The 26,489-nt window shown below is 36.4% G+C and overlaps 1 protein-coding gene across 2 annotated transcripts in view; it reads left to right on the top strand.

Annotated features, from left to right (window-relative positions):
* The window catches only part of LOC149567521 (histone deacetylase 5-like), a 107,323-nt gene that overhangs the window by 60,860 nt on the left and 19,974 nt on the right, over positions 1-26,489 (top strand). Inside the window, exons 11-12 of one of the 2 annotated variants that reach the window (XM_089820740.1) lie at positions 226-352; positions 10,553-10,617. In XM_089820740.1, the coding sequence (XP_089676866.1) occupies positions 226-352; positions 10,553-10,617 (192 nt within the window). The remainder of the gene's footprint in view (positions 1-225; positions 353-10,552; positions 10,618-26,489) is intronic. The other variant, XM_089820741.1, reaches the window with a different exon arrangement.

Genomic DNA, 26,489 nt, shown 5'->3' with positions numbered 1-26,489 from the left:
AGATACCACTTTGACATATTAGCATCCTCTCCTTCACCCTTTCCACCTGCGTCTCCTTCATTCCCCCCCCCCCCCCCCAACTGGAAGTCCACAATTCAATTTCTCTCTTTACCTAAAATTTAGCTCAAATTTCCTACCTCTATATTTATATTGAGCCATATTAGTTTTCACTTTTGTGCACTTGTATACTCAACTTTGTTGTGGATGTTTTTCATGCAATTACAGGCTGGAACAGTTCAATGATCTGCTGCTTCAAGAGAATTATATGAGTTACGAGAAAAAATATCCATTGGTGGACATCACTATTGTTGATGCAATTAGAAATGAAAATCATATACTTGATGTCATTGAGGTACTATACAGAACATCATTAAATATTTTTTGTTTCAGAATTGAGTACTTGTACTATTACTAGTCATGATATTTGGGCGCTGGATATAAATTCTAGCAGCTTGATACGTCAGGGAACCAACCTGTCATTAAATATTTGGATATACATATCTTGATAGTCCTATGAAAAATGGAGTTAAAACAAAATTTCCCCAAATCCAACATCTTAAGCCACACTTTCTTCTACCCTAACACATAATTGCATAGGTAGCCTTCCACCCATATAGAAAGATCTCTATCTGCCCATTGGTTTGAGGGCGACAACTAGTTTCAAGAGTCAATTCAGTATCACACGACTTGAACAACTCTTGCCAAACAAGCTTTAAAACTTTATTTCCTTGTCACAAATGATGTAAATCAGTGTATTACTAAATTTCTATTGTTTTAATAATTGATCAAGTAATAGTAATGCCTTTTTAAGCTGATCAACACATGCAAAGTTTAGCAAATAAGAACACCAAAAATACAAGAATTTATGTGGAAACTTGAATGGAAAAAACCATCGTAATAAATGCTTGAATATGAATATATCCTTTTACAAATTTCTATAAGATATTAATATGAATGCAAAGTTTATCAAATGAGATATAAATTTTTGGGCTGTAAAAGTCTGAATGGCAAAATCTATAATAAATAATTTAATGTCCTGGCAGGGGACATTACACACCCCTATCCAAGGTCTTACATCATGTTTGGATTGGGACAAATACATCCCACTATAAGTACCAACTCATGTGATTGAGGACAAACACTTCCAATCACTTACACTAGCTTGTGAATGGGGAGAAACACATGCATTCGAACACAAACAAGAGTTGTGATTGGGGACATACACATCCAACCACAAAGTTTGAGAATCCAGTCCTTGTTGCGTGTGCAACCTTAATTATAGATCATTGCCACTTTGATTACCAATGATATGCTGCGGGTGCCACTGCTACCTAGAAACTGATCTTGCCTTTAGTCTTTTTGGCATAAGTTTATTTGTGATATTGCTATTAGGATTCAATTGTGTAGTTTTTTGAGTCAAACTCATTGACCCATGTTTCATGAGTAGTGGATAACATGAACCTATCACTTGTGAGGATGAATCCTAGTAGCAATATCACAATTTGACTTGTGGAAAATACTTCTTACATATCAATAAGTTGATTTATCACTAATACAATTGACAACCTTGTCATTAGTGTCTAACTTTCCTCCAACATTTTCTGCCTACATCATCCAATAAATTTGCTACTTAGAAAATTTATTTTTTGAGGCCAATTTCATCAATTTTGAAGAAAGAACATACCCTCCCCCCTTTGATGTGATATCTAACAAGAAGTGTCGGGTACCCTTGATTGACATTATTATTTACTTATTTTTAAAAAAATTGACATTTTTTATAGCAATACCTTTAATTACCAATAATAAAATCCTTGAAACTGTATGGTGAATAATAGTGAATCCCAATGGGAATTTGTAGTACAAAAAAAAAATCCAAATTGCATACCAAATACTACCTACGTGCTTAAGTATCCGTTGGGGAAACCTTTCCGAGGGTGTACAAAGATAGCCACGGCCACATTTACCTACAGAAACAATTAAATAAAAATGGGTCCGAGATATGCTAAATCAGTCGGCCCATTAACAAAGGATTGATTAATAATTTATTTTATGATGGGAACATTACTCAAGGCATCCCTCTTTTCCTTGAATGTGCTTTGCATGGGGGAGACTGCAAAAGGGCTTTGGGATGATCTCTGGTACCCTTGGCTTATGTTAATGAGATTAGGAAAAGTAGATATTAGTTAATATTTTGGTATTTTAAATTTGATTTATTATTCATGAGTATAGACACAGTTTTTGACATATTTCAATACAAACTTTTCTCGTTGACTTTGAATATCAGAGTTATGGGTTGGGATCAAGCAGTAGTGCATGCCTCACTCTTTTAATCCAAACATAATACTGGTGCTCTCATAATATTTATCTTTCATTGTTGTTGGAATGTGCCTATGAGATATTTGGGAAAGGTCAGCCTCATGCTCCCTTTTAGGCATTCACAAACAAGTCAAACATACTTTGTGTGAGTGATAGTTTGCTATTTATGACATTTCAGAAATGCTCAAATGCTCCTAAAACTGCAGTTTCAAAATTTGTGACTTGGCAGATGCAATTTTAACTTGGATTTGGTGACTTGGGGAAAACTAGGGAAATCAGAATATGTTATAAATTCTTTAACTTGCTAAATTCAGGATTAATCATCAAAACTGAGCAAGACCTCAGTAAAAACTCAATAAAATTGGTCTCTGTGAGTCAATGTGTGATTTAATCCTCTGCAACAACTTGGAGGTAGTTGTTAGTTGGGTGAGTACTGGAGGAATGTTGAATCCATGCTTTAAACAATTCACAATCTTGCAAATAGGATAAGAATGTTTTAGACATTTGCATTTTTATTTGTTTTTTGCAAAGAATTGACTTAAATTCATCGTACTCAGTAGTCTAATAGACAAATACTATTAACATTTCTAATGCAAAATATTTATATCACTGATTTCTTTCAAACACTACTAACCATAGTAATTGACTTGCATATTGCCTTGTACTTGGCGGCTTATTCTGTTAGGAACCCAAGATGTTGTGGCTGCCAATTTTTGTACATACATATTTTTTCTTGATAAGTAATATGTTTATTAATTCTTAAAATTCAGATTACATTCTAAATGGCCATCTGCGAGTTTGAAACATTCCCTTACATTTGCGGCAAAAATCCACAAACCCAAAACCCCTAAATTGTATCCCTTCCTATACTGCCGACAACATGACAAAAGTAGACATTTAAGCCCTACTAAACAAAATGGGCATTTCGAGCAACAACCTACATAGACAACAAATCATTCGTTGGACTTCCAATGCTTCAACGTATCTTCCCGAGATTTGTTCAACATAATGCCACCCATTCTTTCCCTCTTATCGACTTTCCTTCCCAACACTAGTTTTGGTTGCTTCACCTCGACATCCTCGGCTTGCCGTGGGCCCTAGATCTTGCTTGGTGTGTATTTTTTTCCTCCTTCACTCCTCTACTAGCCTTCGCCTATCCCTTTCCCATTGCTCAATGAAATGGTACAATTCCATCCACGTAGTACGTGCCCCCCTCCCCCATTCGCTTGATCATTGCTTTTGATGAACCCATTACAATGAAAGGTTGAAAACCTTCCCTGGAACCTTCCTTGGAATTGTCAACCCTTCGTCAGTGGCCTTCATTAGTGCAGAAACCCTCACCAATCTCTACCTTCTCTAGCTAGTCCCAAACTCCCACACACAACATTGACTCAACGCAGGTTTTGTTCATCCACCTAGCCTCCTCCCTACTTGCAACCATGAGAAAGGCCCACCCACATAAAATGGAGGAAATGTCCACGTTTGTGTGAGGATGAGAATCCCCTTCCATGAACTCATCCCCAAACAATCTCCTCAACATTCAAAAGAAAACACCCTCTTCAATCTTGAAGACCTCAACTAATTTCCAAGTGGAGATTTCGCCATGAAATCCCAAATTCTACTTCCACTTCAGGGTTTGCAAGAAGATTTTGGCTTGCATTTCAATCCTCCTCATTGTGAACACCGTTGGTTAGCAATAACTCACGACACTTGGGCTTTATTTAAAAACACCATCTCACTCTAGAAAGTTCCTTGCCTTTCTACACTCGACATGACACAACACAATTTCCCAATGATTTTCTCAAAATTCCTTTCTTCCTGTTATGTGCCAGCAAGCTCATCAATCTCACTTTAAGAGGACCTCATGTTTACATCATTATTTGATATGATCCAAAGTCATGTCAATAGTACTGATTTTTATCTCCTTATTTAGAGAGTATCCAACTCTAGATTTCTGAAATCTTTGACCATCTCAACATTATCATTTAAACCAACACCTATATTAGCCATTTGATCAGCTAGAACATTACCATCTCTTAGATTATGAATGACTTTGAAATCTTTAAAATTTCCCAACAACCTTCTGATTCTTCTAATAAATTTATCCAATAGCCATGAGTCCATCTTTCTTATTGTGATCCCATTAACCACCAACTAAGAGCCCCCTTGCAAAAGAATTTTCTTTGCTTCACACTTCCTTGCAAGCTGGAGGGCAAAGATAGCAGCCATGCTTTCTGCTACATTATTTGTTCCTACTGGGAGATCTTTTGCACCTAAAATTAAAATATTTTCCTTACAATCTCTAATCACACATCCAATTCCACTTCTTCCTAGGTTCCCTTTCAAGGCCCCATCAAAATTAACCTTTAACCATCCGTCTCCAATACCTTCTTCCATCTCTATCTAATTTGACTGGGTAGAATAAGGTTTAGCCCTTAAAGGCCCTTGAATGGGCCTGAACTGGACCAAAGGCCACTTGGCCTGAATACACAAATCATTCCTTGTAAATGGAGTTTTTGAGACGTTAATCTGTTAACCAAAATTACTCACTTGTTCTAAAATTGCTCTATCTAACCTGTGAGAGGACCTTTCCCAAGACTCCTTATCCTGAAAAATTCTGTGATTCCTCTTTCTATATCTCCCAGATCGTTGTAGATGGAGTTAGATCCTAGATTGATTCAAATGTAGACTTACCTTTAACCTTTGGCCATGATACCAGGCAATCTCTAATACTGTTTGGAAGTGGGCTTGCCTACCCCAATTTATTTAATACAAACTTCCAACAATTCTACGAGAATCTGTAATTGAGGAGCAGATGGTCTATGTTCTCCTCTGCCTCACGACTTAGAAAATATTTGAACAGGCCTGCGAAATAGAGATTCTAAAGCCGATCTCTTGCAAGAATTCTTCCCCAACTGGCCTGCCAAGCAAAAGCCCTTGTTTTGGGCAAGGAGGAATAATGCTAGCAAATCCATAGGGCCCACTTCTCCTTCAATTCTTCATTAGCCAACACATGGTAACCAACTTTAACAGAATACTCCCCACTCTTAGAGCAACACCAAATGATCCTATCTTCCTCATTTGTCAAAGATATATTCCTCTGTACCATCAATTGCTCTAGCCGCCTACAATCATCTTCAGCCAACCCTAGCTTGTTCAGATCTTTCCATGTAACAATTTCTCCATCTACCATATCTCCCACATCCATGTAGTCTCTTACCTTGACCCCCCATCTTTCTTTAGGCACCTCAGATACAACCCCTTCATTGACCACCTTTGCAACCTTCTCAAGCCCTTCCCATGAGTCATCTCAAAAGTCTTCCTTCCTCTCGTCTCCTATTTCCCAAGACACATGAATATTGAATAATGATGACCGACCTACAACTCACAATAAAATTCAATAGTGCTAAGCCTCCTGGAGGATTATCCATAGTTAGAATACTCTTTCTGCTACCACCCCAAATATGTTTACTTTTTAGAATTTCGACCCACCTTTGGTAGGGACCCTTATACATATCCCACATGAGTTTGGCCCCTAAGGCATCATTCATCCTTCTCAAACTCCTCAATCCTGCTCCCCATTCACCTTTGACTTGCAAACCTTATCCCATGCCAGCAGCAGGACTTTGTCTTGATCTTTATTTCCATTCCACAGAGGCTTCTGCATCCTTTGTTCAATCTGCTTCAAAATCTTCTTGGGGATATGATTACAAGACAGAGTAAATTAGGATTGAAGAAACTACTGATTTGAGCAAAGCCAATCTCCCGGCTAATGTGAGCCACCGTGATTTCTAGCCTTCCATGGATTTGGAACATCTATCCACTAACTGATACTACTGATTAGATTTCCCCTCTCCAGCAAAGAGGAGAGACCCCAAAAGTTTGCATGGAAGAGTCCCTTACATACCCCGAAGATCTCAACAATATTCCTGTGAAGGTTCTCAGCCACATTGAAAAAATAAATCTCAGTTTTTGCCCAGTTCATATCCTGTCCTGAAGCCACTTTATAGGAGTCCAACACTTGCTTTATGACTCTAGCCTCTCTCATAGTCGCTTTCCCAACTAAGAAGGTATCATCTACAAACTGGGAGTGGGAAGAAGGCTCAAGGCCCTTGGCAATACGCACACTCTTCCACTGTCCTTGCCTCCTTTTCTTTGAGATCGGCCGACCCAGAACTTCAGCTAGAAGAATAAAAAGAAATGGAGAAATTGGGTCCACTTGAAGCAGACCTTGAGAAGTAGTGAAGAATCCTTGGTGACTACCATTGACCAAAACCGATACTGTATATTCCATTCATGCTTCTAATCCATTGAAGCCATCTATCACTAAAACCAAATTTGTCTAGAACTTTAAGAAGGAATACCCTATAAACCCTATCATAAGCCTTTCTGATATCAAGTTTGAGAAGCATGAAACTTTTCCTACCAGTCATAATTGTGTGAACCACTTCATGTGTCATGATAATACCATCTACAATATTTCTTCCTGGAGGAAATTCACTCTGCTATGGAGAAATAAGTTTCACTGATACCTTCAATCTTTCAGCAACTACCTTTGAGATAAACTTATAAACTATGTTGCATAAATAGATTGGCCTAAAATCCTCCATAGAGTCCACTTTGTCTTTCTTGGGTATCAAAGCTACAAAGGAATCGTTAAAGTCCCACAAGACAAACCCGCTTGCCCTTGACTCCTCTACCATGCTCAGCAATTCCTTGCAGATAATATTTCAAAACTTATGGTAAAAACGGCTTGAAAGCTGTCCAGGCCCAAAGATTTGTCACCTGCCAATCCGAAGATAGTTGCCTTCAATTTTAAAAGCTTAAATGTAGCCATTAATCTTCTATTGTCCTCTTCTGATACAATTGAGTCTACGACTTACAATATCTGATCATGCATCTGGTTTGCCCCATCCTCTGCTGCACTCCATAACTATGAGAAGAACTCCACTTGTAGATTTTTAGTCTCCTCTAGATCGTTTGTCTCACCTCCTTTTGGAGTCCTGAGCTTAAAAATGCAGTTGATCAACCTTCGAGATTTAACTGAATAGTGGAAGAATTTTGTATTCTGGTCACCAACACGCAACCAAGACTCTCAAGATTTCTGTTTCCAAAAATCTTCTTTGTGTCAAAATTTCACCACTCTTCAAATCCTTCTCAGTTATGAAGTCAACTTTGTCCATACCGTCACGAATAACTTTATTATTCAATGCAGCTAATTGACCCTCTAGGATTTCTTTCTCCTTAAAGATATTTTCAAAATGGTCTTTGTTCCAAAATTTAAGTTGTTTTTTGATAAATTGAAGCTTTTTGAAGAATCCAAAACTCCTATGGCCTTCCACATAAGGGGCTTTGGACCACCAATCAATCCCTTGCCATCTCATAAAAACGTTGCTCATGCATCCACATTATAGATGGTAATTTCGTTGTAAATTAATTTTAGTAGTTATTAGGAAAAGTCTTGTACCAAGAATCACATCGGTTGGTATTAGTAACCAATCTGAGCGCTATATGTAGCACTCAGTTGAAACTGAAAGGGTATGATAATACAGGTGATCAGTGGTATTGGTAAACTCTTTTGGTACAATACTTTTCCTAATCATTACTTAATTAATTTATTATGAAATTACCATCTACACACATCTATTCAAACTTAAGGGACACCTCAGAGGGGTTTGATCCCGGATCATGCTAACTGAAACTGGAAATTGATCCGAAGTCGAATGGGATAATATTTCAGCTTCAATAAGGAAATGTAAATGGCACAATCTCCCCCAACAAAGAATTGATCCAACCATTTTGTTATGCCAGAGAAACCCGATTTGCGGTTAGTACATGTAAATTTACCACTCTTTGGCCTAATCTCTCAAAGACCATTCTTAGAAACAAAATCCTCAAAGCCAAATTGAACCCGGCCAAGCCTTCCCACACCTCCTCTCTTGTTTGTTAGCTCCAAAGTGGTGTTGAAGTCCCTTGTGAAAATAACACATTCATTCAAGAGATTGCTTATCACTCCATACAATGTATCCTCTGACTTGGTTGTCCGTAGAGATTAATTAAATACAAACTTACTCCTTGAGTTAAGTATTCAACCTTAATCAACATCCAGTTCAAGCCTTGTTCTATAAACTCTTCTTTCACACTCCTAGGGTTCCACAAAATACCTAAACCTCCTGAAGCACCAAAGGAATCCACAAAACTTCCTGACCACCAGGTCCTAACCCCCTAGAATCTAGTTACCATCTCCTTGTTTTCTTTGGTTTCTTGCAAACAAACTATGTCCGACTTCATTTGATCAAGGCATCTCTTGATCAAATGCCTCTTGTGAGGGGCATTCAAGCCCTTGACATTCCATGTTAGGAGCCTTATTGCCCATAGGAGGGAATAAGTCCCTCCTGGATCTCAATTTTCGCTGTCCTTTCATAATGCCTTCTTCTTCCAGCAATTTTTGAACATATATTTTCCCTCTTAGATTTTTCTTTTCAGAGGTACCTTTAATGTTGCCAATTATGACTTTCTTGAGTGTTCTTGGAACCATATACTCATCAGGGAGAATATATACTTTGATCCAAACCAGAACCTCCTCAACTGTAGCTTGTTTAGGGTTAAAGTTAGGAACCCAATCTCTAATGTAGAACTCTATTCCCCTCATGAGAAAAATGCCATTGTACAAAATCGTAACTTCCTCTTGTTTTTCCATCACTTTTACCAAAAGAAACTGTTAGTTAAAGATTTAAGGATTAGGTGCTCGCCCTAGTGACCATCCACCTACTTTCCAATATGCGGGTAAGCAAGTCACCCACCTCCCCATTTCATAAAGAAGGCCTTTTCCCTTAACTCTTTGACATTTTCTCTCCAAGAATCTGATTCTATTCTAATGTTGCCGCCCTTTTATTTATTGTTTTGGGTTCTGATGTGATCATCTCCTTTTTTGATCTGCCGCTTTGGAACCCATCGATGAAAAACCGTGCCGTCCATATCTGCTTTGAGGCTGTTGAAAACCCTAGCCTCCCCCCACTTGGTTCCATACCTGCTTCGATCCTTTCCTCTTGCCCGATTTGCTCCAACTCCTCCAGAGGCATGATGGCTCCCAAGCCCATTTTGGAGGCGACCAAGGAAGGTCCCGACCATGGCTACCAGAGGCTGGACCTGCATTGAATAATCTTCCACCTCAAAAGTCCGCCCTGTGAAAGCCTCGGCTCCTGCGATGCTCCATTCTATGAGATTTTTTAAAATCTTGTGCATACATATTTTTCTTGTAACAGATCCAAAGTATTAAGACTTTAGAAAACAATCAATTCACAATTAATATCTGCAATATTTTAAAGAATGTCTAACTGGTTCCCAGCATACTTTTGAAATACGTGAAAGATTCCTTAGCAATTGATAAAGTATGGTTTAATTTAGGGTCCCTTTGCTTCAGCTCATTCTGTATTGAAGAGCTAAATGTATTCTTTTTTAAATAAAATAATCCCTTTCAAGTAAACACCTTTTGAAATTAAAGATCCAGAAGAATGGGAAGTGTCCTGCAATTAGTGGGAACAGAGATAAACGAAAATTCTGTCATCCTTGCATCACAGGCAAAGAGAAGATGAAACTGCACACATGATTTCAAAGGCATATGGAAATGATTTTGAAGGTCTTAGCAGAAAAATGAGGTTTGAAAAACCATAGTGGAGAAACTTTTTAAGTATTAGCAAAAAAAATTCATGATGGCACAACCAGGAAATCGGGGGAAGAGAAATGTATGTTATTGAAGTGTCCATTGCCTTGGTTGTATCACTGAGCTCAAGATCTGATAAACTGCAAAAATGGTTCACGAATTTGGCACTCAATGTCATGCAATTTCCTGTATATAACCTCAGGCTGTCCTACATAACATAAGTTGATTATGTCAATAATATAAAAAACAAAGTAATTTTCTTTCAATTTCCTCCATCAATAGATATTCATGGGGAGAATTTCTGGACACAATGTTTTCCTGATTGTGGATTCTTGTCATTAGCAATTGTATTTATTTCTTTTCATTTTCTTCTCTCTTTAATCAAAGCTTTTTTTTCGGTTTGGTAACATGGTCTTAGATGATTGCATCATGAATGTATTCATTGTAATTCCTATTGTTTCTTTTCTTTTCTGCTTGAGTTGTGGCACCAGAATTTAAATTTCTTAGTAAACAAACATATGGAAAGATTGTGAATTGCTCATGTTTGCTGACTGTTATTGAATTATCATGCAGGGTAGCTGGTATGGAACAATTGTTCACCTTGGCATGGAAGGAGGACTTCCAATACTGAGTATCACGTATGCTATTCCTTTTGCCATCTAGGAAGTAATTTTAGAGTGAATTCTGACTGGTTATACTCATTTATATAAGACTAAAGATCAATTTCTAATTGTCTTAAACATGTCAGTTGCATCTAAACTCCTAGCTTGTGTGTATAGTCTGGTTGATATCTTGACATTAAAATAAAATCTGTTTTTAAATGTAAAATTAGTTTCAATGGGTATAATTTTATACCCCATTGAAACATGTAGCTTCGGTTCAGACAATATCTCTGATCGCATTCATTATGATTATTATCAATTGCATTGGACTTTGTTAAGTCTTGGAATCATTATTTTTGTTATGACTAATCAACAGGGGTGACCATACCACTGATCGGGTGTATCGGTGAATGGTCATGTCTCCGTTTGGAGACATGCCCATTCACCCATATACCCAACCACCTTTGTATAACTATAAATATTGTATACCACCCCATATTGCAAGCATCAAAATTGATTAATGTGGGCAGATCGGAGATAGTACGGATATCAAATTTGAAGGAACTTTAATCTCATATTTGCATTGTAATTATACATATTGTGGAGCACATCAGATCCTTCATTTGCAGAGATTGTACATGAAATAAAAAAACATACATTCTTCAGCACTGCCAGAGAAATCTGTAATAAACTTTACATGGTATGAGAGCAAGGCTAAGGAGAGATCGCATTAAGTTTATAAGGATCAGATTTCACTTTAAAGAACAGTCTATTCTCTCTACAAAGATGACAAACGTATTGAGATTCGAACATCACCTTGCAAGTGATGATAACTTTGAATCTTGGAAACTTCGTATAATGATGTTGCTAAAAGAAAACAAATTGGAATCTTTTGTAAGAGAGGACAAAGAGGAACCTAAAGATGATCTCGCGAAATCAGAATGGATTGAGAAAAATGAAAAGGCCATAAAGATAATTGTGGATGCTGTTCGAGACCACATAGTACCTATTGTGGCAAAACATTTAGCATGATTAATGTTAGCATGAATAAAGGAGAAACTATAAATGCTTTCTTCATGAGAATCACAGATTTGAGAGATCAATTATTTGCACTTGGTTATGAGATTGACAATCAAGAATTATCCTTAATAGCATTAGGAGGACTTCCAAACTCTTGGGAATCTTTTGTACAAGGTATAAGTGCTAGGTCTCAAATCCCAAAACTAGATCGCCTAAGATCGGATTGTCTTCAAGAAAAATCGAGATTAATAATTAAGGGAAAACACAAAACCTTAGATGAAGACATTTAAGTTCTTACTACAAACTCCCATAAGAAGGGAAAGGAGAAGAACAATAGAAGGAAAAGAAACTTTCATGGAAAAGGTCAATCTAAACAGAATAAAGACTTGTCCAAAATTCAGTGTTTTAGATGTGATCTATTTGGACATTGTGCAATCAATTGTCCCGATTGATCTAAACCTCAAGCATCTTTTGCAAAATTTGATAAAAAATTCAATGTTTTAGACGTGATCTATTAGGACATTATGCAATAAATTGTCCCGATTGATCTAAACCTCAAGCATCTTTTGCAAAATCTGATAAATCAAATGAAGGACATGAATTCGAGAAATATGCCTTCTATTCAGCATTGCCCAGCTAGATTTCAACCGAATCTAATACATGGATAGTTGACAGTAGATCTTCAAAACACATTACTGGATATTGGGCTAACCTAGAAAGCATGCAAATAGAAACAGATGAAGTTACAATTGGTGATGATTTTGCACATTCCATAATAGGAATTGGAACCTACACCATAAAATTGAAATCTAGAAGTTCTATTCAACTTTTTGGAGTTCTTTATGTAACACATATTAAGAGGAATTTAATATCTGTATTTGCACTTGAAGATGATGGTTATAGAATTGCATTCATGGGAGGTAAAGTACTAGCTATTGGTTCCCAAAACCACAGATTGGAAATCCAAGAGGTTGCCACTTCTTCGATAGGACTTCTCAGTTAGTTCTGGTCAACGAACAGGAATACTTCTTGATTATCTTGCCCTTCAGACTCCACTACACCCAGGCGGGTAAACCCTCACCTCAAACGCTGATTGCCTAGTGCAAGGATTTTCTATAGCGAATTTAAGCTTTAGAGTTCTCCGGTTGGCAAAGTCCTTGAACTCGATTACAATAGGATTGAATGTTGAGTGTTTGAATTATATAATATTTGTAAACAATAGAATTGATGCTTGTAGGAAGGAAGTTATAGATTTTTTGACTTCAATACTAAAAAACTAGCGCTTCTGCTCATTTGGGCAATAGAGTCAACTTCAGTGAAGATTTTCACATACAACTTTATAATGTTCTACGTACTTATACTGCCAACAAATAAATAATCAAGATGCGACAGATCAAATATTTATGCAATCTTAAATTAGTCCAGATTGAACTTTAACTCCTTTGGTAGGGAGACAAACTAGATATAGATATAGAAACAATTTGATATTTCACAATATCTGTGATGATCGAGTTTAAGATGCTAAATAACCATGTCCACTTATCTAACATTTAAATTGTATACAAAATTCAAAAAATAATTAGAACGGACGAATCATCTGTAGTTTAAATCTCCATGTCTTTAAAAATAAACAAAGAACATTTTATTTTATTATTAAAATAAAATAAATGAATTTATATTACAAGCCATATTATAGCTCTTATTCCTCTGTACAAGTAGATATAAAATACTTCTTGAGAATATAGATGTTCTTCTTCGAATATGTGAATCTGTCTTGTCCGATATATTTCTTCTCTATTTATATCTTCAAATTTCATGAAACAACTCCATCATATGAGAAGTCACACTTCTTTTTTTATTAATAAACATAATTGGTGGCTTAATCACACTGTTTGGAACAAATAGACTTGATCGTACTCAGTCAACCTTGTCTTCCAATTACATTATCAATATTTTATCAACTGGCTTCAGACATTGAGATAGGTAATCAAGAAGAATTACGTGTCATTCCCTCTGTAGTCTGTGAAAGGCTTGGTTATCCATCCTTGAAGTCCTTATTCTCTCACGCTCAAGGATAGATTTTGTTTGTTTATTATTATAATTTATATTGCAACTATCAGGCCTTATGTAATAGATGTCGGTTGTTGATGTGGATTCCTTTGCTCTTCAATGGTATACACAACCTTTATTGCTTGGTCAATCTTCTGATGAATTGAGCCTTTTATTTCAGATGACACGCATCGAACTTGAAGATTTTCATTGCTTCGCTGACTACTCTTCAGGGTGACATGGAATCCACGCATATGATTCTCCAGCCCCATCTTCTTCTAATATTTATGGCTTGTTTATCTGATGTCAACTACATATATGTTAGCATAACACTTACTGTCTGAACATATTTGAAGCTTTTTGTTGACATAAGTTTAAGAAGATGTAAATTTTAATCCTCTTCATTGTTTAATCCTCGTCCCATCTTGTTTAGCAAATACTGTAGGTGCTTTCTAACGCACAGAGAGACTAGGCTGGGCATCGGTTTGAATGTCATGGAATTTTCATAGTTATTTGTTTTTCAATTAGGAAAATATATCTCATTAGATATTGTCAAAGATCCCTTATATTTTGGTGCTGGGATAATTCGTAAGGATTCCCTTATAATATTCTTCTTTCCAATTTCCATTGGAGATGACATGATGAGTGTTTCTCAGTATCGATATGTGCTTTGAATATAGTTGATCACTCATTGAAAGTGCCATGGCATTTTTGCATTGTCCTATTTTGTCGCTACCACAAACACATCTCTTATTTCATTTTTTCTGAATTTGTCACAACTAATTTAATCAAACCACCATTTTTCTAATATGTTGCAGTTGATGTCTGTGATGAAATAAACCTTATTTGGGTTGACATTGATCATTAATTGTTGGTGTGTATACTTCACTCATTTGAATGCTTCAATTACTTCCTACTGCTCTTTGCTGTGTAATTGTCTTGTACAGCACTGTCCTTGCTGTTCATACACATATACTCCATTTGATAACTTTGAAAACCTGTTTATATTTATAGCCATTATTTTGCCATATAGGAACTATGGTTATTTCAGCTGCTACTCGGAAATAGATATGTGACATTGAAGAATGATCAGGCTGTTACAGAATATATGCTGGGAATAGTTTTCATTGGGAAGCAAAGATGATTGACATCAAATAGGGGACCTTGTAGTAAAGATTCTTAGGATTTCCTTCTGTATACTGAAACAGATCCTTTTTGTAATATCACAGTAATTATCCAATAATGAAAGCACTGTTTAATGAATGCTCAGGGCTAGTTATGATGTTTTAAAAATGGTCTTTTATCCTGAATGAGACAAACTCAACAATTGTGATCAATAGGTCTGCATATCTTCATGTTGTCGCTCGTGGCCAGACCTTACCTTGTAATAGATTGCAGACTAGATGAAATATATGTACTGGTCCATAGTGAAAATGTGCGCAAATGGAGGCTCAAAAATTTTGCTCCATCACTAGCATTGCCTAAGAATTCAACCATAAAGAAGGCTCTAACAATAGGAGTACGACAAGGACTTTTATATGAGCTATGCACTAAGACAAACCTTGCACTTGTACACGAGACCTCAAATTCAAATGAAATATGGCATAGAAGATTAGGTCATATCAACTTTCGTCCCCTAACATCAATGGAGAAGTTAGTAACCGGAATGCCCAAGTTAAGCCATATTTACAATGAATTATGTAAAGGTTGTGCCTTAGGGAAAAACACTAAAAAGCCATTTCCTCATATTTTGAGCAAAACTAAAGATGTGTTGGAACTAGTACACTCTAATCTATGTGAACCCATGCCTATACCATCTATAGGAGGGTTCTTGTACTATGCGATATGTATTGATGATTTTTCAAGGAAGACATGGATATACTTTCTTAAGTGAAAGAATTTGAAGAGATTCTCTCTAAGTTTAAAGAATTCAAAACAATCATTGAGAACTTCTCCGGGAAGAACATTAAAGTTTTAAGAATAGATAATGGGAAAGAGTATACTTCTGATATATTTAAAGAGTTCTGCAAACTTGCTGGGATTAAGAGGCAGTTCACAGTCCCTTACAATCCTCAACAGAATGGAGTTGTTGAAAGGAAGAACAAAACTATTGTAGAAGCTGCTAAGGCTATGATTTTTGATCAAAACTTGAGTATGTCTTTCTAGGCTGAAGCATCTAACACAACAATCTATATTTAGAATAGATGTCCTCACTCATATTTGGACAATAAGACCCTTGGAGAAGCATTTTCTGGAAAGAAACCTGACATCAGTCACTTAAAGATATTTGGATGTCCTGTGTATGTTCATGTACCTTAGGAGAAGAGGACAAAGTTAAAACCTTTTGGAAGAAAAGGTATCCTTATTGATTATAGTGAAACTGTAAAAGGATACAGAGTCTACATACTTGGACTGTAATGTCCCCGTTTTGGAGGTAATTTGATTTAATTAATTAAATTAATTAAGTTGTTCAAAATAATGAATATTTTATGAGGATGACTAATTAATTATTTTAATTAAATAAATAAGTGGTATTAAGTTAATTATTTATAAAGTTATCAAATAAATAAATATTAAAAGGTAACGTTATATTTAATTAATTTAATAAAGTGATTTGAATTATAAAATATTTTATAAAGTCACTTAATAAATAAAATAAAATAATGTTCTAGAAGTTTCTGGAGAAAGTGGAGGAAAAAGAATAAATAGGCATCTTGGGCTTCATTCTCACCAAGCAGATTGGATGTTGATGATTGATGATTTCTTCTTGAGTATTTGTGGAGCCAAGTGGTCTGCAGATAATCAATTTGTCTTTGGGAACGAAAACTCCCATTGATAGCAATTATGAGGGTGTGAAATATCACTTGAATTATTGCAACTAGGAGAAAGTTACTCAGACTTTCTATTTGAGCTCTATTGTTAAAAGTTAGTGGCCTTTGGCCAAGTTTTTGTATGATTCGATTTAGGGCTTTGTGGAGACATTTTGGTGTTAAGTCTTCCGCAAGTTTGGCATGAAGGAGTTCGATTGCATGCTCAGATTTTTATATCAGTCATTTCCAGAATTTCTATCTTTATATCAGCTTGTGTGAGAGGTTCGATTTTTCTCATAGACACTTCATCTTGGGACAATTTCATCTAGGAGTGGAGGCGCTTCATATTAGAGGTCTAGGCGATCCTGTTGGAGTCTTTGTTGGCAACCAAGAGGCTGCATATTACTTATATCTGCCATTGCTTCAGAAATAGGGGTGGCAGCATAGGTGGCTCGATTTGGGTTCATAAGGTCCTTCATCCTCTGAGATAATGCTTGCTTCACCATTGGAGACTCAAGTCAACTTCAAGCTACAGGTTCCTTGAAGATTTCATGCTATCTATGTGTCATTTAGATGCATTTTATAGAGCTGCTGTAGATGTTTATTTTGGTATCAGACTTGATTTTAAATTCAATATTGTCATTGTATTTGTTCATCATTTTTATTCAAGCTGTGATAATCAGCATGTTTTAATCTTTGGAGTTGCATTGTAAATCACAAATACTAGCTACTGCTGTAGGTAGACATTGTAATCAGACTTTGGCATTTTCAGTTGGGTCATGTTGTAAGCCAAGAGTCTTGGCATTTCTATGAAAACTTGTGTAGGCAATTGCATTTCAATAAGACATCATCTTTGGGAAGTCTCACATGGTTGTAATGTTCATTTGAATGTGATATGAAGATGTATGCCAACTATTTGACAAAATGTCAATGGTTGTAGATGTTCTTATCAACATATAGGTTGCATACCGACTGTTTGCTAAAATTACCAGTTGGCTATAGGTGCATGTTTTGCATTTAGAAGTCATATATGAGCATTGTTAAAGATGAAATTGAGTCATTGATGCTTCTAGGTTAGAGTTTATGCATTGTAGTTTGATTTCTAAGCATTTGGAGTACTTTGGTTTCTTCTACAAGCATTTATATCAGTCCGATCACATAAACTAGCAAGCTGGGAGGTTGCAAGTGAATTGTTTGACGATATTCCTTGAGTTCCTTATCAACACTTTGAGATCAGATTTGAGTAAGGTCATTACATGGACAGAAACAAATATAACTAAGCAAAGATGTCATTTTTGAGGAAGACATTGCTTTCGGAAGAGCCAAAACTTCTAATGAACTAGATACATTTGATGTATCTCAAGAAGAGGCTCTTGCTCCTGAGATTCAAAGGGAGTACCCTAAAGAGACTTCAAATGAAATTGAGATCCATCCTGAGACTCAAGAAGAGAGTCTTGATCATTCTAAAAGACCACTTTGGGCAAGAAAAAATATACAGGAAGGAGATGGATTTGTAGCACCTTCAGGGACTTTCCGAGAAAGCAAGAGACCTAGAAAATTGACATACAATGCTTTCATGTGTGAGAGTCCAAACCTTGAACCTTCAAGTACTTCTGAAGCACTTAAACATCAAGCCTAGAAAGTTGCCATGGTGGAAGAATATTAGTCTATACTAAAAAATGATGTTTGGGACATAGTTCCTAGACCTAAGGGAAAATCTGTTGTGTCTTCAAAATGGCTCTTCAAAGTTATGTATGCTGCAGATGGCAACATTGAAAAACATAAAGCTCGTTTTGTGGCTAGAGGTTTTTCTCAAAAGGAAGGAATCGACTTTGAAGAAACTTTTGCACTAGTTGCCAGGTACACCTCTGTTAGAGCTGTAATAGCCATTGCAACGGCCAAAGGTTGGAAAATCCATCAAATGGATGTAAAAACTGGTTTTCTTAATGGAAAAATCGAGGAAGAAGTATACCTAGAACAACCAGAAGGGTTTGTGATGCTACCTCTTATGTATGTAAATTGAAGAAGGCTCTATATGGGCTCAAACGAGCTCCCCGTGCTTGGTATGAAAGGATTGAGAAATACCTTTTAAGTCTTGGATTCACCAAGAATGTGGCTGATCCAAATCTTTACTTCAAGGTAACTAAATTTGATATGTAAATTCTAATTCTTTATGTTGATGACCTTTTGATTATAGGGGAAGAACATCTCATTAATCAGTGTAAGAAAGATTTAGCTTCTGAATTTGAAATGAAGGACTTAAGAATTCTTCATTACTTTCTTGGATTGGAAGTACGTTAGAAGTCTGAGAATATCTTTCTACACCAAAAGAAGTATATTGTTGATATTTTGAAAAGATTTGGAATGTGGGATTGTCGACCTATGTCTACACACAAGCTAAAAGAAGCAAGTGCTGAATCCAAACTAGTTGATCCTACTTTATACAGACAAAGAATTGGGTCCCTAATGTATCTTATAAATACTCGACCTGACATCTACTATGCTGTGAATGCATTGAGTCAATTCATGTGTGAACCTCGTGAGATTCATCTTGTCGCTTTGAAGCATATATTAAGGTATCTCCAAGGTACTATTGAGTATGAACTTAAATATGAGAATACCAGCTTGGAGTTACATGGATATACTAATTCTGATTGGGCCAGAAGTGTAGAAAACCAGAAAAGCACATTAGGATGTTGTTTCAACTTAGGATCAATTGTGATTTCTTGGATTTGCAGAAAGCAAGCTTCAGTTGCTCAAAGTTCTATTGAGGTAGAGTATATTGTAGTAGCAATGGGAGCTAGAGAAGCAGTGTGGCTTCAGAAGTTGCTTTCTAACTTGTTTGGTGAGCCTATGAAACCTACCACTATTCACTGTGATAACCGAAGTTGTATCAAATTATCCGTGAATCCGGTATTTCATGATAGATGCAAGCATATAGAAATTTCTTACCACTATGTAAGAAACATGGTGGAAAGAAGTGCTATTCAGTTGGAATATATCAATACAAGTGATCAAACAGATGAGATTCTTACCAAGGCACTTCCTAAAGTGAAGGTTGATCATTTTAGAAAGAAACTTGGCTTGGTTGAAATGTAAGTTAATGAGATTGAGTCTCAAACCTTGTAAATTTGTTTTATTTAATAAAGATGTTTAAAGTGTAAACTCTTTTGTCATATGTGTGACTCTATGACTCATAGGCCTACCCTATGTTCAATATTAAAAGGGGACAATCTTTTATATTGAAATGTTGACTCTAATAATATAAGGTGACGACTTTAAATTATTAGATTACGATTATGATGAATATAATGTCACTTGATATTCTTGGAAATCATAATAGTTAAAAGAGCATGTTGATGGATATCATGTGACTTAATATCTATTGAAGATCAATATGTTTAAACTCATGGTGGATATTATGTGACTTAATATCTATGGATATGCCATGATCCTCTATGGAGGATATCATGAGACTTGATATTTGTCTGCACACAAAATTGAAAGAATATCATGAGACTTGGTTTTCTTAAAATATCTAGAGGATATTACTTCTTATAATGAGAAGAATTCATATGCACTTTGTCTTCCCTAGCTAAGAGGGAGTGTTGAAACATGTAGCTTCGGTTCAGACAATATCTTTGATCGTATGAGAATATATTCATGGATATATATATATATATGTATGTATGTATGTATGAATATTGATATGTATATATGCATGAATATAATCTATATTATTCATGGTGATTGTAATATTCAGAACCAACTGTGCATATAATTATTGTGTTTATTTCTGAGAATGATCTCAGTAATGATCACATTCATTATGATTATGATCGATTGCATTGGACTTTGTTAAGTCTTGGAATCATTAGTTTTGTTATGACTAGTCAACGGGTGTGACCATACCACCGATCGGGTGTATCGGTGAATGGTCATGTCTCCATTTGGAGACATGCCCATTCACCCATATACCTGATCACCTTTGTATAGATATTGTATACCGCCCGATATTTCAAGCATTGGAATTGATTAATGCGGGCAGATCGGAGGTAGTACAGATATCAGATTTGAAGGAACTTTTATCTCATATTTGCATTGTAATTATACATATTGTGGAGCACATCAGATCCTTCATTTGCAGAGATTGTACATGAAATAAAAAACATACATTCTTCAGCACTGTCAGAGAAATCTGTAATAAACTTTACAGTCCACCCTTATGCTAATGGTAATAGACACTTGTTTAGGTGGAAAAGTAACTTGCTTTTTTATACATATGAAAGTAATTGTTTTCAAATTTCTTAAATCAGATGAATGCTCATGTATTTCCCTCAATCAAAATTGGCACAACACTCTTCCAAACTCAATCAAACAGGATTATAACAACCCATGGCATTAGGGTACAATCTTATAGTCTCAAGGTCCAAGTTCATGCATTGTTAGTCATGATATTTTGAGCAGCCAGGCCAAATCAAACTAATAGTAATTGCAGATTGACTGGATAACTGCAATCACTAATTTTAGAATATGCAAGTTAACAGAGAAAATTGTAAATCCAAATCTTGATCTCAACCTAAGAATGGTTCTGGAGATAGTTCCTTCTAAATGCCTCAGTAATCTGAATTTGACTACAGCAGGATTTAACCTCCCAGCGCAATAAGTCAGAGCTCTTGGTGCTTTTTGTGAGCTCTAATTTCTTGACAAGTAGGAGATATTTTCCACAACAAGTCAAATTGTGATACTGCTATGAGGATTCAATTGTGTAGGTTTTTGAGTCAAACTCATTGACCCATGTTTCATGAGTGGTGGTTCACATGGACCCATCTCTTATGAGATAAGATAAGATAATGATATTAATGTCCAACAAAAGACCACCAAAAGGTCTATGGATCTGGAAGATTACAACAAGATATCTGACAACATTAGGAGCACCAAACGGTGTTCGAGAAAAGCGAGCAACAGAAACAAGAAGAAGAAAGATACGGAGAGCGACAACAAGGACTAGGAATCCTTTCTAGGCAAAAAGAAGTCAGTCACAGAAGGAGACAACCGTGGATGGATAAAACCTCTGGTTTGCTTTTGCGATCTTGTGGAAGACTGTGTCTGGGGTCTGACAGATCTGGAATGACAACAAGATTTGGTAGAGCTAGACAACCTCTTCACACCATGTAAAGGAGATATGGGTGTGAAAAATGTAGTAATGAGTTGAGTAGATGAATGCTAGTGAGGAAGTAGTGACTTTAAAGTACTATCACGGAGCAAGGTGGCTTCCTGAAGATAAAGTGCAAGACATCTCTGATCACAGTAGCTAATTAAATCTGAAAGAGAAGAACAATTCCGAAACAAGTAGTAAAATCTCTCTCTAATCTCATAATAGATAGGGCAACGAAAATAAAGTGAATCTTTGTCTCAACCTCCTATAAAGTACACAACTTACAAATCCACTCACCACTATCAATATGATGATTAGTTTGAGCCCGAAGACGGTGAGAACCAACTCTGAAGGACCTTAGGGAGATACGTAGGGCATGAGACCACCTCTGAGATAAGTAACTAGGACGAACAATAATCCCATCATAGATCTCCAAAAAGTGCTCTGCATAAAAGGTCATCCTTGGACGCAGCCCACCAGGCGGGTTAGCCCAGGTAGTGATGATATACTATCTATAAATATCTAGTTTGACATGCTCATTCAACTCTTGCCAAGAGGGGAGAATGAATAGAACACTTAGCACTCGTTGGATCTGGGTAATGCTCATAGAGGTGAAGTACCTGGACTTCCTGGGAGGTCATGCATCCCAGTACTACAACTTGAGCGCACTTCACTAATTTTTTCCTCATCAACTTAGAGAAATCTGATGGGCCATCAATGATCAATCTATTTCCATTGTGGTCTTTGCGATATAGGAATGGATAAATTTAGACTATCGTTCATGGATGTCTTCGAATATTATGGATGTATTGGCTCAATAGTCCTTAGTCAAAAATATAGTTGGGCTCTTCAACCAAAATCCAGATTGAACTTGTAATCCTTGTGAGCCGAGCACAAGAACGACGTCCTTGATGGAATGTAATTGGAAATGACAATAATGCCAACAGTAATTAAGTACACATTTGTTAGTTTAAATTGGAAGTATAATAAAACCTTGTTCCGAAGGGGTGTCATATGTTGACAGTTAGTAGACTTAACCAACTGTCAAGTCTATTTGTAGTCAGAATGGAACAAGTTATGTTGTTGTGGGTGATACAAGAATACTATGCTATGAAACATATATCTTCCTATCATACATGATCAACGGTTCCTCCTCCCTTCAATTCCAATCTTTGTACCATTGTAATGTTTGTTTCTTGTGGTGTTCTCTCTCTCTTGCCTTACGTTGTTCATGGAATTCCCAGAATGCGCAAGACAACAATCTTGGAAGACAACCCATAAGATCATACACAAGGTTGCTTATTGAGAGTTTGACATTTACCTTGTTAGTTGAGACTGCTATCTCCCAAGCCTCTCGCTACATGTACTCATCAACCAAAACATCCTACGCTTGAACAAAATCGAGTGTCGATTGGTCTTCTCAAGTCACTTCGTTATTGTCCTCAACATCGCTATTAATTACCACTACTTGTTGGTTGAAGGTGCAACCCATTATTCTACCATCCCGCCTATTCTCACTTCCTCAGACCTCCTAATTTAAACTCGACAGTGATGGCAAAATGTTTACTGCCTTATGAAAGTATTATTTCATATAATGCAAACAATAACATTTGAATAGACATGGATGAATTATAAATAATAACCAACAAACCATGAGTAATCAGAAAGAACACAAAAATAACACAGTGCACAAGTAGGTGCCGCATCTCCAACAACTCTAGTAATTAAATCCCATTTTGCCAAATAAGGACAAAAGGTGACATATAGGGGAAGAAGCACTAATAGAAAAGGAAGTAGAAACTATCATAAGGATGTCCTTGTTTTCAAGAATAGACTAAGAGGGGACAATGATTGCAACAAGTAGTGGAAAAAACCCACTCCCTTTAATCAGACTGACATTCACTCAAACATTGATGGTGGAACACAAAGCACGAGACATTAGTGGCAAGAGATTGCAAGAGAACTACCACTCCAAAGCATTCCTTGGGTACAAGAGGGGTTTGATGTAGACAATTGGGAAGTTGACTTGGTACCGAACCATCCATACACTCCAAGGAAGACAATAGAGAGGAAAGTAATCTTGAAGGGGTGGTAGCCAACTTGTTTGAAAGTACCTTATGTGGCATTGGAAATCTTGCTACATCAAAAGAGCCAAGAATAGGGGAAATCAAAACTAGAAATTCCTAAGAGGGAGTATCAGTACTATGAGGGAGGTAACCAAGGTGTATACAATACAGGTGGTAGGGAAGAGGATTCACACATGGTTGAAGGTGCAAGAGAAGAACGAGGATGTGGAGGAATAACTGATCCCCCAATACATAGGGTGTCGACTATAGGAGAAAAATGTTGAACACCTTAGAGAAGCAAAAACTTCACAAACTTAGTGGGGATGGATCGAAGCACCCAATTCGCCACTAGAAAACATGTGGACCATATGGAAGGCAAAGAATCAAGATGACTAGGACTATTGGTTGAAGACCTTCCCTACTATAATTGAAATAAGCATTTCAAGTAGACTTCAGATTACTTTGTGATGATGATGATGTGGTAGTGGAAATTTACAATACCTGCCAAGAAAAAATGAGACAATACTGACCTACCATAATAGGCTAAAGGAACCCATTGGAAAGCTAGACAGCCAGCCCCTGGATGGCTTTTAAAGAAAAGATGGTTCATCAAGGGACTGACTCTGTCCATTAGGAAAAAAAAGGTGGTGCCTCCATCTTCCCATATAGAGGCTTGCATCTGGGCGATGGATATTGAGAGTGAGAACAACACATCTAGAGGGAATAAGAAAGTCAGCCATGATTATAGTACAGATGGTGATAATGAGGGGGAATCTTGGACCATACAGGCACTCCAAAAAGATAAAAGGAGGATGATGAAAGAGATGTGGACAAAGAAGGAAACGAAGGAGGGCAAGGAACTGTGTAATATCCCATATCAATTATGTTCCCAATTTAAAACAAATCTTTTCACCAAATCCACTAGATACATTTGTCAAACAGTTTGCTTGTTTGCAAATTGAGAGTTTCAATTTGCAATTATGAGAGAATGTGCTCACACAAATGCCCCATTGAGGATTAGGCATTAACTTCAAACTCTAAAAGGTTTGGCGCCTTCCATCATCTTCCCATATCACAAAATATACCTGCAAAGAAATTCTAAGCACTTTTGTAACTGTTTGCCTCTTTGCTAGATTCAATCTGAAGGTGAACTATCCTCTAATGTCGAGGACATACTGTAAATGTTCTTCAATATACAATTGAGATTTTTGTTTACCAAATCTCAGAAATATGCATAGTTCCAAGGTTTTTTATGAATGTACAAGCACATAGATACTATTCCATAATAGGCACCATGCTATGCAATGAATGCACAAGCACAGGTATGCAAAATTTCAAGCTTGTTAAGTCTGACATGTAGCGCCTAGCTGTATGATGAATTTGTAATCTCAAACTGCTATCATCTACCATATCCCCATAAACATTCATTCGAGCCAGAAAATGAACAATCAAATTATATATATTGAGTGTCGCATAAATTAAATTCTCGCCAAGAAGTGGCAAATATCTCTGCTTCTTGCGAGAAATAAGGGTTTTGGAGGAGAGAAATAGTCTTTGGCAGCCTTGTAGATTGTTTTGGAATTTTTGATATTTTTCGAGAAGTTACTGATTTATCTCCAATATTTGTCGAGATTTTTTTTTTAATGTGTCGCTGATAAGTGACAAAATGAGATTTTGAACTATGGTCTGTCATACCAGTAACTGATGAACCAAAAAATATATATAATGACTGTCCAAAGCATTAATCACAGCTATGAGGCGGCTGATGAGTACATGCAATGTTGTGTGGAAAGAACACAACTAGGATTTGACCCATATTCCGTTACTTCTACGCACAGGCATCAAACTATGTACTATCCTCCCCTATTTTTCCCAAATAAAGAAACTTGAAAGCTACTTTATGATATCAATTAATTTTCTTAATAACTCAACATAGCATTTTTGTCAAACACTTGGCACACATACTACAATATATAGAAAAATCTGAAACTTTTTAGTTGCTAATTAAATATTGATTTTTGCTATGTAAATGTGCTCATACAATTGTTTAACATGCTGCAACAAATATCAGTCTCGTATTCCGCAACTACAATGCAAAAGTATCAAAATTTGACAGAAGAAACCTGGAATTAGTTGCTGTAGTATTTTTGCAGATGTAGTTGGCAGCCTTCCAAACCCTCAAATCAGCAAGAATAAACAATAAACTTGTTGCAAATACTGTTCACGCACTGTAGCAAATTCACTATTCATCTGCACTGTAGCAAAACACTATTCATCCGTACTGTAGCAAAACACTATATGAAACCCAGTATGTTTGGAAACACCGTTAATCCTCTTGACTGCGTCTTTCAACAGCGAAGAGAATGCTAGCAAAGAGGAATTCCGTCCTCCAAGCTCGATAAACAAATATCCAGCAACATAACATTAATCTTCATCCAAGCATGCTAAAAAGAAGCTCTTCCATTTCTTTTATAGTGTTCTCACAAGAGCTCAATCCTTCGTTTTCTCAATGTGGGATTAAACATAACTCCCTTTATGTAACTTATGTCTCCAATGTGTTATAAAATAAAGGGGACTCTTTTAATTTAAATATTTCTCACAAACTATAGTCTATGCATTAATAAAGTTAAATATTTAAATTTAACTTTATAAAATGGCTTTATTAATGCATAACAAATCTTATCAATGATAAACAAGTCTTCTTGTCGATTTTAAACAATTACCATCGACATACCACTGCCATTGGATGTCCAACCATGTCCAAGATGACTTACTATAAATAGTAAGTATGCCCAAAGTTGCCTC

Source organism: Cupressus sempervirens, chromosome 3, assembly GCF_028749045.1.
Source record: "Cupressus sempervirens isolate cs-2001-9-10 chromosome 3, ASM2874904v1, whole genome shotgun sequence".
Lineage (NCBI taxonomy): Eukaryota > Viridiplantae > Streptophyta > Pinopsida > Cupressales > Cupressaceae > Cupressus > Cupressus sempervirens.
This window is presented reverse-complemented; position numbering and strand designations above follow the sequence as displayed.